The sequence below is a fragment of the Triticum urartu genome, chromosome 2 (assembly GCF_003073215.2).
Source record: "Triticum urartu cultivar G1812 chromosome 2, Tu2.1, whole genome shotgun sequence".
Classification (NCBI taxonomy): domain Eukaryota; kingdom Viridiplantae; phylum Streptophyta; class Magnoliopsida; order Poales; family Poaceae; genus Triticum; species Triticum urartu.
In genome coordinates this window covers 1,472,451-1,490,083 of record NC_053023.1, presented here as the reverse complement: position 1 = coordinate 1,490,083, position 17,633 = coordinate 1,472,451, and the positions used below count along the sequence as shown (strand labels likewise).

Below are 17,633 nucleotides of genomic sequence, written 5' to 3'. Positions count from 1 at the left end.
GTGATGCCACAAGAAGATTAGATTGTTTAGCCATGCATGAATTGCATCCTTACCTATCATCAAAGCCTACGTAGCTACTCTAATTATAACAAGCAAGCTTACCGATCGAAGCAGAGTTAGAATATGCAAACCGTGCGTATGTGCGTGACTCACGCTTTATATATTATATTCTCTTGAGCTAGCTGTGCTTGTTGATCAAGGACCGAAATATCTAGCGAACATCTGACTTTTAACATGGCAAATTATGTTTAATAAGGATGACAAGTTTAGTTGTCAAGCATAATAAATTCGCCTCAGTAATTTCTTCTTGTCATGAAATTGTTGTGTTTGGCTTTCACCAGTTTTCCTTCCATTTTATTTGTCCATTCTTTTTCTTTTCAACACATGTTAATTTTTTTCATATACTACATTGTATGTGTTTCATATACACCAGGAACATTTTAAGTACACGTTTAACATTTTTCAAATACATGACCAACATTTTTTCAGATTTATGTTTAATGTCTACTTTTTTCATACACATTGTACTTTTTTTGCATACATCTAAAAGACCTTTTCAAATACATGGCTAACATTTTTCAAATACATGTTTTTGAACATTTTTCTGAATACATGTTAAATATGTTTCAAACACACATTACAAATCTTTTAAACTATATAAAGAAATTTTTACATTGTATAAACATATTTTAAAACTATGAAAACATATTTTTACATTGTACAAACATTTTTTAAAATGTCATAAAACATATTTCTGAATCTCATGAATACTTGTTCAAATGTAATGTACAACTTTTTAAAAATACACAATTTTTCAATATTTTAAAATGTAACGGGTCTGCTTTTGACCAGCCCATTGTGTGTTTTTAGTTCGCAGACAGAGTGCATAAAAAATAGAAACAGAGTTGGACTGGCCTATAAGATCATAATTGACTGACTCAAGATTTGGGTCAGTTGATTCTATGAGTATTTAACAAAAAACTATTTCAGTTAATGGAACCGTGCCTACAAACTATCACTTTACAAATTTAGACTGAAAACTACCATTTTCTTACTAATACTTGACTAAAAACTACCAAGTCTGAATAAAGCCTGATTTGACTTTTTAAAACACGTTTCTGACTAGTTGGGCCCACACATAAGTGGGCTAAAAAAGCCAGCTCCTCCGCCGGAGCAGGCGCGCCGGAAGTGGTAGTCCCCGAGGACTGGGCCCTGGCCACCGAAGTCATCGCGTCCGACCTCTCGTCTCCGGTCGTCCTCGTGTGCGGCACCTCCAACAGCGGCAAGTCGACCTTCACCCGCATCCTCCTCAACAAGCTGCTCCCCAGGTGACCATCGGAATCCAATTCATGAAGAGTAGCTTAACACTACTACCATGCTGTGTTATCTAACCGCTGGTGTGTTGTGATGTTTTGCAGCTACGAGAGGGTTGGGTATCTGGACACGACGTGGGGCAGCCGGAATTCTCGCCGCCGGTCGTCACTGCTGTGGCCGGCCCCTGCCGTGGCTGTGGACAGCCATGGCCGCCATGGCGGAGGCAGCCGTGAGCGGTGGCCAGCCAGCACGCACGCAAGCCAGCCGGCCAGCAAGCGGCGGCGGCTGCACGCACGCTCGCGGTGACGGCAGCCAGCACGCGGCGGCGGTGGCGGCTGCTGCGCACGCACGCAAGGCCGCGGCACGCCAGCACGACCAAGGAAGCTCCAGCCGATGTGGTTGCGCCGCCGTCTGCAGTCCCGACTAGCGCTGGAGAGGTGCTTCGCCGGGACGTCGCCATGAAGAAGAGCGCGAAGTGCACATGATGTGTTTGAGGAAATGCCAGATAGAGAGGAGGAAGAGGAAGAAGATTGATGCTGACAGATGGGCCCATCTTGTCAGAAAGGCGTTTAAAAGAGGTGAATCAAGCACTTTCCAAACATGGTAGTTTTTAGTCAAAGATTAGTCAAAAAGTGATAGTTTTCCGCACAAATTTGTAAAGTGGTAGTTTGTAGACACGAAATGTGGTAGTTTTTTGTTAAATACTCTGATTCTATTAACTCTGTTGTTCTATTTTTGCCATTTGATCTAAAATAAAGGCAGATGTAATATCGTCTGAACCAATTTTTGTTTTCAGTCAACTGGCTCCTAGCCAGTCCCTTATGATTAAGTTTCTGTGTTTGAATTTTCACATATACATATTTAAAAGCACCAAACTTTTGTTTCATGGGACATAAAAATATGTTAACTATCATATCTAGGGTCTTTCTTCCAAACTTTGGAAAAAATGAATGTACCCGCAGTTCAAATTTTACAAATTAATTAATAAAATTGTAAAATATGGCAACAACTAAACATATAAACTTCAAACCATTTTTCATACAATATCATGGTCATAAAAAATAACACACTAAAATCTACAAAATGCACAAAGCCAAAATACCTACATATTTGAGCAGTGTCGGACGGGTAAAATGGCCCTCCACTGTTGAAACAATCTGGGAGGGAAGGATTCGAACCTCCGAGTAACGGGACCAAAACCCGCTGCCTTACCACTTGGCCATGCCCCATTTCGGGTTTTATGCGACACTAATAAACACTAGTATGTTTATTTGTTATTCGTCAATACCATTTCAATTACATAAAAAAGGAGGGATATTCTCTTGCTAGTATTCTACACATGCGGATAATATAGAATCAAAAAAAATGCATTGATCATTACATGGAATTCTATTAAGATATTATATGAAAGTCGAATTTATTCCACTCTCATTTGAGAGTGCGAATACAAGGAGGTATTTTGTGTTTGGGAAAGTCCGAAGAAAAAAGATTTTGAATCTGCCTTTTCCTTCTTTCCCTTAAAAAAATAATTGCAACTACCTGCCACTGATAATTTTGGCCCATGGCTAACCTAGGCCCAGATTAGTAGTGGCAGGTGGACGTAAACACCCGGCATCGGTAACTAAATTTCAGTAGTAGGGGGAAGCTAAGAAGTGAGTCTAGCTCACTCGATCAGGGGAGTGTATGTAGGACATGGATAATCTGCCCCCGAGCTAAAAAATTCTAAAAATGAAATATTAAATAAAACAAAATAAAGAACTGGTTTTTTTTTGTGTGGATGCACATCAACAAATTTCTAACATCCTGCAAAATTTCATCTTGAAATGACATCCGTGGATGCTTGTACAAAAATAATTGAGGCTAAAAAAACATTTGGAGCAGTGCTTTTTTGGCACACACCTCTACAAATGCGTTTTTTGGGTGAAAACTGTGTAGGATGTTGGAAACATTGGTGATATTCATCCCAAAAAAATTAGAACTTTTTTTATCTGTATACTAATTTTCTGGAATTTACTGTTCATGTGGGTGCATTCCAACCAACTTGGTTCAAGGCTTGAGGAATGCGAATTCAGGTTCTTATTACAGAAAAGAATGATGAAGGATCTTGTCTAGCTGCTTACTACTCAAAAGTTGCAACAGGGCAACTCATTATGTATGTTATGGCTAGACCATTTTTTTTCTCAAACGGAGCGATGAAATATGGTGTTGCGTGGATGGCCAGCATTATGGCCAAAAACTTGAAATGCGGTACGGTATGATTTTTTTTTTTGGATCGATGAAAAATGGCATATCGCGTGTCTTTTTGGTTTTCAGTGCACTGAAAACTATCACCACAAATGTGAAGAAAAAAAAACTATTACCACAATACAAATACTCTATTAGGGAAATGACACCCAACCCGTATTATTTATTTGTTTATTTTAGCTCTTTCACAATATTAGGTAGGGTACCCAGAGACACTTTCACCCAATACAAATACTCCTCTTGACAAAAAAATATTAACATACGAAAAAGGGAAACAATGCACGTTGTGTTTTCCTATTGAACATTTATTTACTTTTTCAGGAAATTTGGGCCGTTGGGCCATGCATGTTACTACTACTTGTACTTGGTTGGAGAGAGGGGCCGGAAACGATCGAAATCACTAATTAAGGAGTACTCTTTGTAAAGAATACTTCATTTTCCAGGTCGCGACAAGTGGCGCACATGCAGCGCGCCACTTGTCGCAACCTGAGAGTTTTCCTTTTTTCATAGATCCGTTTATTCAAAACGTTTTATCTCTTAAACCGTGCGTCCAAATTTCGAATCGTTTTCACCATTGGATTTCTCGCGTCGAAATTTTTAAAACTAGATCCCATGTTGATAGGTTTTGACGAACTTCTTTTTCACAAAAAAAATCAGACAAAAAAAACGAACCGGGAGCACGGTTTTTTCCCTTTCCGAAAGAGGTACGCCCGTGCCTCTCGCGAAATCACAACCGTGCCTCTCGTGGAAGGAAAAAAATATAGAAAACACGTTTTTTCGTTTTCGAGAGGCACGGCCGTGACTCTCGCGAAAGCAAAACCGTGACTCTCGCAAAAGAAAAAAACCGAAAACGCGTATTTTTTTCTCTTTCCAAGAGGCACGGCCGTGACTTTCGTGTAAACACAACCGTGCCTCCCGCAGAAGCAAAACTGTGACTCTCACGAAAGAAAAAAAAACAGAAAACGCGTTTTGTTTTTCCCTTTCCGAGAGGCACGGCTGTGACTCTCGCGAAAGCACAACGGTACCTCTCGCGGAAGCAAAACCGTGACTCTCGCGAAAGAAAAAAATAATAAAAAAACGCGTTTTTTTTCGTTTTCGAAAGGCACGGCCGTGACTCTCAATAAAGCACAACCATGCCTCTCACGGAAGAAAAACCGTGACTTTCGCGAAAGAGGAAAAAAACACGTTTTTTTGCGCAATTTTTTTTTCAATTTTTTTTAATCAGAAAGCTAAGAAAGATCGGGAGAAATCCAAAATGTCGAAAAAACCATTTAAAAAACTGAAAACGTGTGTGGCAAAATAAAACAAAATTCAAAGAAAGTATCCAGAACGTGACACGTGGCGAATGACTAAAAGAGCGTAAATGGCGTTGATTGTTGCGAGGCTCCCGAAGAAGCGTTGGTTAACCAGTTGCTCCCAAAAACGAAAATGATATGCCGGCTCAGTCTCTCGAAGGTGCTCATAGGGGTAGAGTGTGCGTGTGTGTATTCATAGGGATGAGTGTATGCACATGTATATGAGTGCTTGTGTCTGTACTGATGCTTAAAAAAAAACGATTGAGCGCATCCGGCACGGCGCAGCCAAACACGAAGGCAGGCAGGCAGGGCGGGTGGTCCGGTTCGCGTGACACGTGTCGCCACGTCGCCCCGCATGTGGGCCCCGGCGGGTTTCGGACGTGACGCGAGACAGAGGAACACAAACCCACTTGCTCCTCCTCTTCCCTATTCTCTTCTTGCTCCTCCTTTGAAGCCAACCCAAAGCAGACTCTCTCTCTCTCTCTCTCTCTCTCATGGGAAGAGTCGCTTCCGCTCTGCTGCTGCTCCGGTACCTGCAGCCACGCGCCTCCGTGTGAGTCCTCTTCCAACCCCGTCTGACCGCCCGCCCGATCCATCCATCCATCCATCCATCCATGGTGATGGCCAGCGCCGGCGTCAACAACATGCCCTCCCACCAGATGGGGGAGGGGCACATCGACTCCGAGGAATGCCGCCTGCGCAGGCGCAGCCGCCTCAACGCCCACCACGCCTCCTCCGCCCCGGCCCCCGGCCCCGCCGAGGAAGGGGAAGTAGTGCAGTCCCCGCCGCCCTCCTCCGACTCCTCCTCCGAGTCCGCGCCGTCCTCGCAGAGCGCTGCCGAGGAGGGCTCTGACGCGGTTGTCGCGGCGGCGCCCCAGCAGCTGCCCTCCTCCAAGGAGAAGGAGAAGAGATGGCCCGTGTCGTTCGGGTCGGTGGCGCTGGCGGGGCGGCTGCGGGAGATGGAGGACACGGTGTCGCTGCACCCTAGCTTCTGCGCCTGGGCCGACGGCTCGCCCATGCACCTCTTCGCCGTCTTCGACGGCCACGGCGGCCCCCACGTACGCCACGCCATGCCGCCTCACTTACTCAATCAATTGTCTAATCTAATCTAATGCCTAGCTACAAGTTTTTGCTTAGTAAGTAGAGTAATTAACTGGACTAGTCCCCAGTCCAAAGAGAAGAGAATTGAAGGTACACGCGGCTTGATTGATTATGCAAAGGAAAAGCTGCCTGCCTGCAGCATCCAATCCGATCCAGCATGAGATGAGATAGTGTAGCGCCACGTCCGCATGCATTTCGCTGTCGAATACTACTCGCTAGAGTGCTTGCATTCCTTCTAGGAAGACCTCCTTCCATCCACCTGGCCACCAATGACCTGGCCACATTCCAGCAGCTTCCACTCCACCTCCACCTCCAGCTCCAGCTCGACACGTAGCATGCAGCTTCCTAATAGGAGTACTACATTCCTTGCTTGCATTGATTCATTCCTTCCTTCCGGTCTCCATCTATCTAAATCACTTGTAAACGCACGCTTGCTTATGATGGAATGGATGAAATGCATGAATGCTCGATGCAGGCCGCGGCGCTGTGCAGGGAGCAGATGCACGTCATCCTCGCGGAGGAGATGGCCGGCGCCGCGGCAGCCTTCAACAACCGGCAGCAGTCGGAGGAGCAACCGGCGGAGGCGTCGGCGTCGTCGGAGCAAGTGGCGTGGCGTGGCGCTCTATCCAGGAGCTTCGCCCGGGCGGACGCGCTGGCGGTGTCGGCGTGCGCGTGCGGGCGCGGGAGCACTGCGAGTGTGCCCAAGTCGTGCTCCTGCCTGCTGTCGTCGGCGCAGAAAGGCGCCATCGTGGGGTCGACGGCCGTGGTGGCGCTGCTGGTCCGCGACCGCCTCATCGTGGCCAACTGCGGCGACTCCCGCGCCGTGCTCTCACGAGGTGGCGTCGCCGTGCCGCTCTCCCAGGACCACAAGGTACGTGAGTCCTCCTTGTCCTTGCTTCCCCTAATTCTGGACTGTGGACGTACGTACGTATGTAGGTGTGCCGCATCTCTAGCTATTTGGGTGCAATGCATGATTGCATGTCTCGTCCTCGCTCGCTCGCTCGCTCGTGTGTTACGTACTCCCTCCGTCCCATACATAATATGTCCCATAATATAAGAATATTTTTTATACTAATATAGTGCCAAAAATACTCTTATATTACGGGACGGGAAGAAGAAAGTACTCCCTTCATTTTTATTTACTCTGCATATTAGGTTTGACTGAAGTCAAACTTCACAAAGTTTGATCAAGTTTATAAAAAAAATATAAACATTTACCATAACAAATTTATATGATAAGAAAGTACATTCAATAATGAATCTAATGGTATTAATTTGTTATTGTATATGTTAATATTTTTGTTGATACACTGTCAAAGTTCACAAAGCTTGATTTTGACCAAAGCTAATACGTGGACTAAACATTATCTTTGGTGCATACTCGCTGTTAGTGAGACCCATTTGTTTGCGTGGACAAGTGAGCATTTTTTGTACTCCCGCCGGCCGGCCAACGGACGAGGAGTCGAGGGTTGACCGTGCGTTGACCGGCCAGCGGAGGCCCACCGATGAAAGGAAAGCCAAAGTCAAAGGTGAGGAGGTGTCGGCTCTCGGGAGTTTATGAGCGAGAAGATGCTTAAGGTGAGGAGGTGGTCACCGGCGGGGCGTAGCTAGCTACCTATGTTTTGTTCAGATTTTGTTCGTTTGAGTAGGGATTTGGGGTTGTATTTGGACGTGTTCTGCATCCATTTGCCCCATCCTATTCGTGTCTATTTAAAAAACCAAAAGAACGTTTCAAATGCCAAGTCCTAGTTCAGGCCAGCGGTCCCGATTTATCACGCCGGCAACAGAGCCAGCGCCCTACACGTCCATCGCCGGCATTAGTCAGCGGCCGGCAACACAGCCAGCCTCCAAAATGAATAGTTATCCTCGCCCGCAACACAGCCGGCCATCAAAATAAATATTTTCTCGCCGACACACAGCCAGCGGCCCAGCGGACGGGCGTCACCTATGCTAGCCTCCAAAAAGAACGGCCAGGGCCAATCGGACGACCTAATTCAAGCCTTCGGCGTCGAGCATCTCCTTCTGCTTGGCCTCGAACCAGGCCCTCGTCTTGTCGCTCATCTTCGACAAGTCCATGCTCATGATCGTAAGGGTCACCTCCTTCGCTTTAGTGGCGGCATTCGTGGCCTCAATGTCGAGCTGCCTCTGCCTGGCCTTGACGTTGTCGGCCTCGATGTCGAGCTGCCTTTGCCGGGCCGCCTCCTCCATGTCGAGCTGCCTTTGCCGGGCCGCCTCCTCCATGTCGATCTTCCTCCTCCTGGCCGCCTCGTCCATCTCAAGCTTCTTTCTTTGAAGGTCTAGGTATTGCTTCATTTGCTCCTCCTTGCTCTGCCGCTTCTTCTCGTCCCTCACATTCTTTTGGGACATCATGCCATGCAAAGTGTCATGCAATGCCATGGATGAGGCATCACGTATGTCATCTACCTTGGAGTTGGTCTTGCCCTTCGGCCTCTTCAACGCCTCGCCATCTCCACCTCTGGCGAACTTGATCGTCTTTAGTCCTCTCTTTCTTTGTAGTTCACGATATTGGTTCTTGAACTTAGGGCAATTGTTGATGATCGTCCAACAATGCATAAGAGTGAATGGCTTGTCATTGTGACAGCCTTGAATGCCTCCAAAGATTGAAATGCCTAAACCACATGATCAACAACAAGTGAACATGCAAACATATACACGGCCGAAGTCTCATGGCCGTAGCAAGAAAAGGGCTAGGAAGAGGAGAGCATACCATGTCCCCAACGCCGAGGCCACTCACGGGCCGTGCTTCAACGCTCTCAAATGCGGCGCAATACTTGTTGCACTCTTGTTGGATGAACAACCATCTCTTTTGAATCAAGTCGATGCCACAGTTTCTTGTAAATTGGTAGGGCTCAAACATCTTCCTTTCATGGAATGTTTTGTGGACTCTTGTCCAAAGAACAATGCCCTTTTGTTGCGCGCTGGTCCTCGGATCTTGGCTAATCTTCATCCAAACTTGACAAATCAACTTGTCCTCATCTTGTGTGTATGAACCCATGCGAATGCTCTTCCTCGTCTTTTGTGCTTCCGCTCTTTGGGTGAGCTCGTCGATGAACAATGGCTCGCCACTAATATCAACGTCATTGCCTTCTTCTTCATCACCATCACCTTCGACATAGATGTCATCGTCTTCATGCCACGAGTCACCATGGTCGTAGTCAGCATGGTCGTCGGCCTCTTCATCGGGCACGTACTGGGCGCGGCCATCCTGACTTTGGGTCTCCTCGGGGTCGTAGGCACGGCCATGCCCACCCTCGAAGATCACGTCCTTCATGTACTGGTTGTAGAAGGGGTCGGGCATTCCGTCAAACAAGACGCGGGGGGCCGGCATGGTGCCCGTGAACGGTGCCCGTGCTTGCTTTCTTTGCATCTCGACGGACGCCCGGCCGCCGCTGCTGGACCCAGGCGTGACGTTGAGGTCGATGACGGCCGCGGGACGCGGTGTGGACGGCGCGAACAAGCCCACGTCCGGCGACCCTGAGAAATGGGTCTGGCCGTCGTGTCTTGGCGGAGGAAAGCCGGGCGACATAGGCGCGGTCCGCGACTGGCAGTGCGGAGGCTGGGCGACCGACGAGCCTGTGCTCGCGGGGCCGGCGGCCGCTGCGGGAACCCGGCCGGACGGCCCATGCCAAGCATGAGGAGGGCGTGCGCTTTGTTGACAAGGTCCTCCTTCTCGTCGACCGCGACCATCATTGCATCGCGCTGGGCGGTGAACTTGGCCGCGGCGGCATTGACCTTGACGACTGCTCTCCGCTCCTTCCTCTTCGCCGATTCCGCGTCCAACTTGGCTATCTCCTCCGGCGTGCACTCCGACCGCGGCTTCCTTGGCGCCTTGGCCGCCTTCTTCTTCACCTTTATGAGCGGGTCGACGGTCAGGCCACCGAAATTCGGGGGGGGGGGGGCGTCGGCCATGGGGGGGGGGGGGGGGGGGGGGCGGGGGGGGGGGGGGGGGGGGGGGGGGGGGGGGGACGTGGGAGGGTTTGTGGAAAATGGCGCGCGCTAAATGGGGCACGGGGGGTTTTTGGTTTCTCCCACCGACAGGCGGGCCAGGGGAGGACAAGCGCGTGCGTCCCGCCCGTCTCCGCGCTGTCGGATTCATCCCAAAACCGGCGCAAACTTAGGCCGCAGATGGGTCGAAAATGGACACAAAGCGGACAAATGTCCGTTTACGGTCGCGCGCTGGGCTGTCTGGTTTTTTCGTTTTACCTCAAACAGACGGGGGCGAATAGGAAAGGGTCGCGCGGTGGAGTTGACCTTAACTCCGTCCTATCCGTACATACGTGGCACGCAAAGCAAAGGAAGAAACTTTCTTTGTTGGGGATGCAACAGTATAATAAGTAAATAAAGTAATAACCTGCACGCCACTAGGTACGTACGTATGTAATCAATCTTGCTCTGCTTGGGTTGCAACATGCTAGCGGAATATGGAGGAGGGCTGTGATTATATTTATGTACTGTAGGAAGGAGGCTCATACATACAGTACTTTTCTTTGTGGAATACGTACGTACGATTAGTAGTAGCTCATATATACAGTAACTTTGTGGGCCTCTTCTCTTGTCTGGCTGGGCTGGGATTAGATTAGGTTAGTAGTAGCTCATACGCCCGCCACGTGGTGGTGGTGAGATTAGATTCCTAGGCTAGGCTGGAGGGAGGGGAGGGGGTCGCTTTCGCCATCGCCGGTGGTGAGGATACACGTGTTGTTGGTGCGGCTCAAAGGAAAGCCACGTGGGGTGACGGCAGTGGCGGGTGTGGGATTCAAAGCTAGCTAGCCAGGTGGGTCCCATCCACAAAGAAGGAAGGAAGGGCATCCATCTCTCTTCTACTATTATGCAATGCGATGCATGCTACTAATAATAACTAACCAACAAGGACGATGACGATGGATATATGCAGCCGGACCGGCCGGACGAGATGGCGCGGATCAAGGCGGCCGGCGGCAAGGTTATGTACATGAACGGGGCGCGCGTCCGCGGCATCCTCGCCATGTCCCGAGCGCTAGGTACGTACGCACTACGCACCCTTCCCTTCCTTCCCTTTCCTTTCCTTTCCTTTCCTTCCTATATATAACTTGACCCATGTATATATATATATATATATATATATATATATATATATATATATATATATATATATATATATATATATATATATATGTCTTCAATTTTCCGGCAAGTTCATGCATCAAGTTAAGGACTAGCAGGTCAATCTGCATCTACTCGCGGCTGATAGGCTTAATTCTAATGGGAATGGGAATGGGAATGGGAATGTGGCATTAGAGTGAGGTGTCGATCCAAGACCATGTAAGCTTCACTGGGTGCTCGATCGCATCACTCGTGGCCCACCCCTTCCATGCAACCAAGTCATCGGACGGTCAAGCGGTGTCACGATGTGAAGGAAGCTACTTAATTAATGAATTTCTTTTTTTCCCCGCAAAAAAGAAGAAGAAGGAAGCTAGTGGTGCGCCGTTCAGCCAGCTGACTCGGAGCAACAATCATGTCTGGAGCCTCCTCATGAGCTAGGGTGGAGATGGAGGCCCGTGGTCGGTCTGTCTGTCTGTCTTTTTTTTTTTTTGAGAAAAGGCCCGTGGTGGTCTGTCGGGTGCCATCAAATTCGGCGACGCGCATGCCACCAGGACCAGGGTGGGAGATCGTATACATAGGCCGTGTTTGGTTGCCCGCATAGAGCCCAACTAGGCCCGCACGGAAAGCAAGAGGCCTGTTTGTTTGTTTGGTTGGTTTCACTATTGAGTCTGCATCGCACGCTTCTTAGAGCAGCCCCAGAGGCTGGCTCGGTGAAAAGGCAGGAATCGACAGTTTCTTGCGAGCCAGGCCGAGGCGAGCGCACGCCAGCGGGCCCTTGCACGAGCGGAGACGGAAGGGATGCTAGGTGATTACTTGATTTCTTCTTCAACCTTCATTAAGCTCCTATCTAATCTCATCCCTCTGATCTACAAAACGGTGCTTCGATTTGAGGTAAGCTCTACACAAAAAAGATGCACCTCGATGCTACGGTTCCATTCAGGCGATCGGTTCGTAGTTTCGTCGGCCATAAGTTCTTAATCTCGTCTTCTCGTTTGGAGCTATTCTGGACGAATTTTGTCAGATTCGTCGCGCACGGTTGATCATTTGAAATTTCCTTTGACCAGCAGCCTAATCTTGCAGTTCCTCACAACATTCGTGTTGTAAGTTTTTGGTTTCGACGATCGTAGCTTCATCTCTTTGAGCAGCAGTCTACTGCACTGACGCCGCCATGTCGAGCTCCTCTGTCCTCTGCTCAGAGCCCTCCTATTCACCCCTCTCGACGCCGAAGCCCTTCCCCTTGATCTCCTTGCCCAAGTCCTACTACACTAGAGTCGTTTCCGGCGTCGCTCATCTCGGCCTACACTCTGTTGTCCTCCTACTGCACTGACGCCGCCATGTCGAGCTCCTCTGTCCTCTGCTCAGAGCCCTCCTATTCACCCCTCTCGACGCCGAAGCCCTTCCCCTTGATCTCCTTGCCCAAGTCCTACTACACTAGAGTCGTTTCCGGCGTCGCTCATCTCGGCCTACACTCTGTTGTCCTCCTACTGCACTGACGCCGCCATGTCGAGCTCCTCTGTCCTCTGCTCAGAGCCCTCCTATTCACCCCTCTCGACGCCGAAGCCCTTCCCCTTGATCTCCTTGCCCAAGTCCTACTACACTAGAGTCGTTTCCGGCGTCGCTCATCTCGGCCTACACTCTGTTGTCCTCCTACTGCACTGACGCCGCCATGTCGAGCTCCTCTGTCCTCTGCTCAGAGCCCTCCTATTCACCCCTCTCGACGCCGAAGCCCTTCCCCTTGATCTCCTTGCCCACGTCCTACTACACTAGAGTCGTTTCCGGCGTCGCTCATCTCGGCCAACACTCTGTTGTCCTCCTACTGCACTGACGCGCACACTGCTTCTTGTGTCCTCTGCCTCCGTGCACACTGCGGTTCGCCCGCGCTGCCGACGGGGCCGATCATCTTGGCCTCTTCTCTCTCGCCCTACTACACTTGAATCATTTTCGGCGTCGATCATCTCGGCCTCCTCTCTCGTCCACTGCACCGACGATACCATGGCGCGGGCACTACATTCTCCTCTTCTGCCGACTGTCTTTGCGCGAGCACCGCAACTAGTTCGCCGACGGTGTCGCTCGCCGTGCCGCCGACGGGGTCGCTCGTCCACGACTCCATGCTCGTCATGTCGGACACGGGCCACAGCCACTATCCACCGCAGTCGTCATGGTCGGACGCACACTGCATTTATTCTCCCCCTTCCTCTGCTAGCTCTTAACCCTATGTGCTAAGTGCAAGTGCTAGCTCTTAGTCATACCCCATGCAGGCAATCAAACAACGTGTAGTTGTATGCGCCGAGACAATGCAGGCAAACAAACAACATGCCAAAGTTGATCCACTGATGCAGACAGTCCATATGCAGGCAGTGCATATGCAGGCAACCAAACAAGTTGCAGATGTCACATATGAGACTGTTTTTCGAGAGCCAGCCTGAGTGGAGAAATGTATGCAATGCGGCATGCATGCCACCAGGATGTGTCGTTTCGTCGCTTCACACACGTGGTCTTGCTCCCATTAACAAGGAGGGGTGATCATTAACACTATAATATCGTATCAGAAAGGGGCAATGTTTGTCGTGTTGTGTTGTTGCCTTCTTATATATGGAAACAAATGTATGATAAAATGTTGCTTTGCATCTCGCTACCACCATCCATCTATATCTACTACCAATAAACAACCGCCGGCTTAGGGTCTTCGGCCAATTACAAAGAGTAGTCATGTTAACCTTTCCGCTGAAAACAAAATATGTGTGAAATAATTTAAGTTTGGTGGATGCCAGAATGGTCCTTCCTTCCTTTTTAAGTTTCATGCTTATAATTATAAAAGATAGATACGGGTTGTGACTCATGGTGTACTTTCTATAAAACTTAGGTATATATCCTCTACACTTTTTGTTTGCTACTTCTTCTTCTTCTTCTTCTTTTGTATATTGGATAATGAGTGACAGAGATGGGAAAAGGATAACACCATCTTCCAATGGGTGACCTCCCGGTACATACATATGTCACTTTTGCTGTTGTTGACAAGATAAATAATTTGGTCACATCTTCGGCCTCTAAAACTAATGGCCATCACTAGCAGTGACCTGATGAGTTGTGCCATACCAATTGGTTAATTATCAAAGAAATTGACCATATATATGAACCGTGTCCATCCATCACACGCCAGCCACTCAAGGTCCAACACTCTGGCGCCTCGCGGTGTATATTTATAGAGCAGTTCCAGATAGTTACATTATCATATAGTATATGACAGTAGACAACAACCACAGAAAAATGGAGTGGACAAGAAGGACACACATGTTCGTCTCCGATTCATCGATGTTGAAAGTGTGTTTTTTTTCAGTTTATTACCTTTCCTGAAGGTAGCAATCATATAAGTAGTCAGGATAGGTGACTTTATTGGACTGCCAATTAGATCTTGTGCTATTTGCCGAGTTACCTTGGATCAAGTCGTGCTACTTTATGCTCAAGTTTACCAATGGTAGCAATCATAATGTTATGAACAGGGTACTTGTCGTTAATTTGATTTTAATGTGAGAGCAGTTTTTCTAACTATTTTGAAAAGAGGGCAAAAAAGCAGAGACTTGAAGTTTGTTCATGTCTACAACAAGTTTATTTCTTGTATCACTATATATATTGTTGTGAAGCATGAAGTATTCGATCTTGTTTGACATTAAAGTAATTCTTGCAGGGCACAGGCTCCTGAAGCCAGAAGTGATATGCGAGCCAGAGATCAGCATAACCGAAAGGTGCGAGGACGACGACTGCCTAATCCTCGCCAGCGACGGGTTGTGGGACGTGATCTCCAACAAGGTGGCCTGCGACGTGGCACGACAATGCCTGGAAGATGGGAGCCCGACCAGAGCTCCTGCTGCAGCAGGGAGCAGCGAAGCCACTCCCAGCAGCAGCGGCAGCGCACCGGCAGTTTCCCAGGAGGAAGAGCCCCGGTGCTTCCGCGCAGCGGCCCTCCTCGCGAGGCTGGCCCTCGGGAGGGAGAGCTCCGATAACATTAGCGTGGTGGTGGTTGATCTGAAGGCGAGGGGTTAGCTAGCCTAGCTAGGCAGATGAGATCACCATATTCATAGTATCTCCTTCATTTGCAACTTAGACCGACTTGGTAGCTAGGACCTAGCTCTCTGCAATCAATGCATTCCTGGCAAATTAAGCAGCAAAAGCTCGATCTGAGGTTTTCTTTGTTCTTTGGGTTTTTTCTTTTCTTTTTTGGGGCTAGTTTTTGGGTGGTCGGTCGGTCGGTTTTATTCGGCCAAAAAGAGTCTTTTCTTCTTCTTCTTCTTCTTGGTAATTTGGAATGGATGGATGAGATGAAAAAGGGACACAGATAGACAGATGGAAAGATGTATAAATGGATGATTGCAAGCAAATGTACGTACAAAATATTTTGCAGAGTCACTGGGTTGTTGATTTCCTAAATTTGTGGTTGGTACCGATGGAGGTTTGTACTAGACATTTTAAAGCATGCTTATTAATTCTGCAGTCGCTGAAAGAAAGAAAGAAAGGAAGAGAAATGATCTTCCAAGAGCAACCGATTGATGTGATGTTGGAGGTGATTCAGTTGAGGCAGCATCATATATAGGTGTTGCCATGTTTATTTATGTATGTATGTATGTATGTACACCCAGTTCAGACTCAGGTATTGAAACTGAAACTGAAACTGAACGCCACTCATAACTCATTATGTAAGTTTACTTTCTTCTGAGCACATCACTCATAGCTCATTATGTAAGTTTATTACTTTCTTCACATAAGTTTGGAGCAAATCTTTCCTTTCTATATGGTTTTGTTCATTATGTATTGTGTTCCTGGATCCTGGGGTCAATTCTCTGCTCCAAACTCAAGAAACCTGTATTGTATTGTATTGTATTGTCTGACGAAACTGAATTCTTGTAACAGCTTATATATACACTTACAACTGACGAAACTGTATTGTATTTTTTACAACTTGGACAGCAGCTGTAAAGTAAACTGGCATGCCCCGACCACGACGAGGTGGTGGTGGTGGTGGTCTACTACGGGCAGGGAAGACGGCGCTCCCCTCGTGCAGGTGCAGGTGCAGGTGCAGGTGCAGGTGCAGATGGCGTAAAGAGGAGGAGGAGGAGGAGGTGCCGGTGATCGGCAACGGCAACGGCGTGTCGGCGGCCGGCGGAGGTGCAGGTGATCGATCCACCAGCTGAAGAAGTTTGTCTCAAAAAAAAAAGGATCCGAACACTTTCGCTGTTGAAATTTTGCTAGTAGGCCTTTGGCCCAAAGCCCAACTAAAATTCTGAAATTCTCTTGGCCCATTTATGCACATATGTGAGTGGAGTGAGTGAGGCTAAAGTTTAGTCCCACCTTGGAAGTTGAGAGAGAGTTGCACCTCTTTATAAGGTGAGTTCTTCTACCACTTGTATGAGCATGAGAAGAGGAGACCTACACGCGCTCCTCCTCCTCGCTCGCCTCGGCACGACGCGCCGCGGGTTGCGGGATTGAGCCGAGGATAAAGCTATGCACGTTGTCTATATTTTTGCTACATAGGAAAATCAATGAGTCATTAATTAATAATTAACGGACGCGTTAATTACTGAACCATTTCCGATTCTTTTGAATCGTGACGACTCGGACGTGGGGTTTACTCCCACGACCTACCCGGCCCGCAATATATAGTCAGACAGACGTCTACCCTAGCCGCCGCTTCGTATGGTTTCTCATCACCGTTCCAGATCATTGCGCCGCCAAGCTAGTCTTCTCCATCCCTCCTTCCGGCGTGCACCGCGAGAAGGGACAGCAGGCCTCCGGAACCCCGCCTCTCGTGATCCTGTACGGGAGAGGGGCGATCAGGTTTTTGGGGAGCGCACTCGCGCGACTGATGGCAGCGACGACTTCGCGAACGACGACTTCTTCCCCGACCTCGGCAACCTCATCCTCGACGACATGGGCGACAACATCAACGCCGGCGGTGCTGCACCCGCTGCACCGTATGTGATTCTATCCTTCCTGTTCGAGATCGTGGTAGAATTCATGTTTCTAGTATGTGCCCTAGATGTGATATGTTCATCTGCTATGCTAGTTCGCATGGTTAGTTTAATCTCTGCTGCTGTGGTCATGATTTATATTCTGCTTATTCGAATTAAATCTCGTAGTAATTTGCTCATATTTCCAACAATCCAAAAACCTGATTATAGGCAATTTACTCCGAGTGGTTTTGCTACGCATCTGAAACCGCCTGCCTTTAAGGGGGCGCAATATAAGAGGTGGCGCACGAGAGCAGTCTACTGGTTTCAGACCATGGGCTGCTATGATGCCACCAAGGGCAAGCCTGAGGGCGATCTTAATCCAGCACAGCTGGAAGCTTTTGAGAAGATCGATACCCTCTTTAAAGGCGCTCTTCTGAGTGTTCTTGATGACTCCATTGTGGATTCGTATATGTCGTTTGACAATGGCAAGGACATGTGGGCTGCGCTCGAGGCCAAGTTTGGTGCCTCGGACGCCGGCAGCGAGTTGTACGTCATGGAGCAATTCTATGATTACAAGATGACTGATGAGCGCCCTGTTGTATAGCAGGCTCATGAGATACAGTCGCTCGCAAAA

General features: G+C 48.4%; 1 protein-coding gene across 1 annotated transcript; it reads left to right on the top strand.

Moving 5' to 3' along the window:
* Nucleotides 1-5,284: 5,284 nt before the first annotated feature.
* Nucleotides 5,285-15,458, top strand: LOC125534932 (probable protein phosphatase 2C 37). The gene is made up of 4 exons (XM_048697978.1): nucleotides 5,285-5,911; nucleotides 6,430-6,825; nucleotides 10,867-10,972; nucleotides 14,740-15,458. The coding sequence occupies exons 1-4, from the start codon at nucleotides 5,468-5,470 to the stop codon at nucleotides 15,093-15,095; spliced, it is 1,302 nt and encodes a 433-aa protein (XP_048553935.1). The 5' UTR covers nucleotides 5,285-5,467; the 3' UTR covers nucleotides 15,096-15,458.
* Nucleotides 15,459-17,633: the final 2,175 nt, after the last annotated feature.

What these genes read in the sequence shown, in the direction of transcription:
- LOC125534932 (XM_048697978.1), top strand. Translation starts at nt 5,468, where the DNA reads ATGGTGATGGCCAGCGCCGGCGTCAACAACATGCCCTCCCACCAGATG. An exon ending in ACGGCCACGGCGGCCCCCAC is followed by an intron (nt 5,912 to 6,429) that starts GTACGCCACGCC and finishes TGCTCGATGCAG; the next exon opens with GCCGCGGCGCTGTGCAGGGA. An exon ending in CGCCATGTCCCGAGCGCTAG is followed by an intron (nt 10,973 to 14,739) that starts GTACGTACGCAC and finishes TAATTCTTGCAG; the next exon opens with GGCACAGGCTCCTGAAGCCA.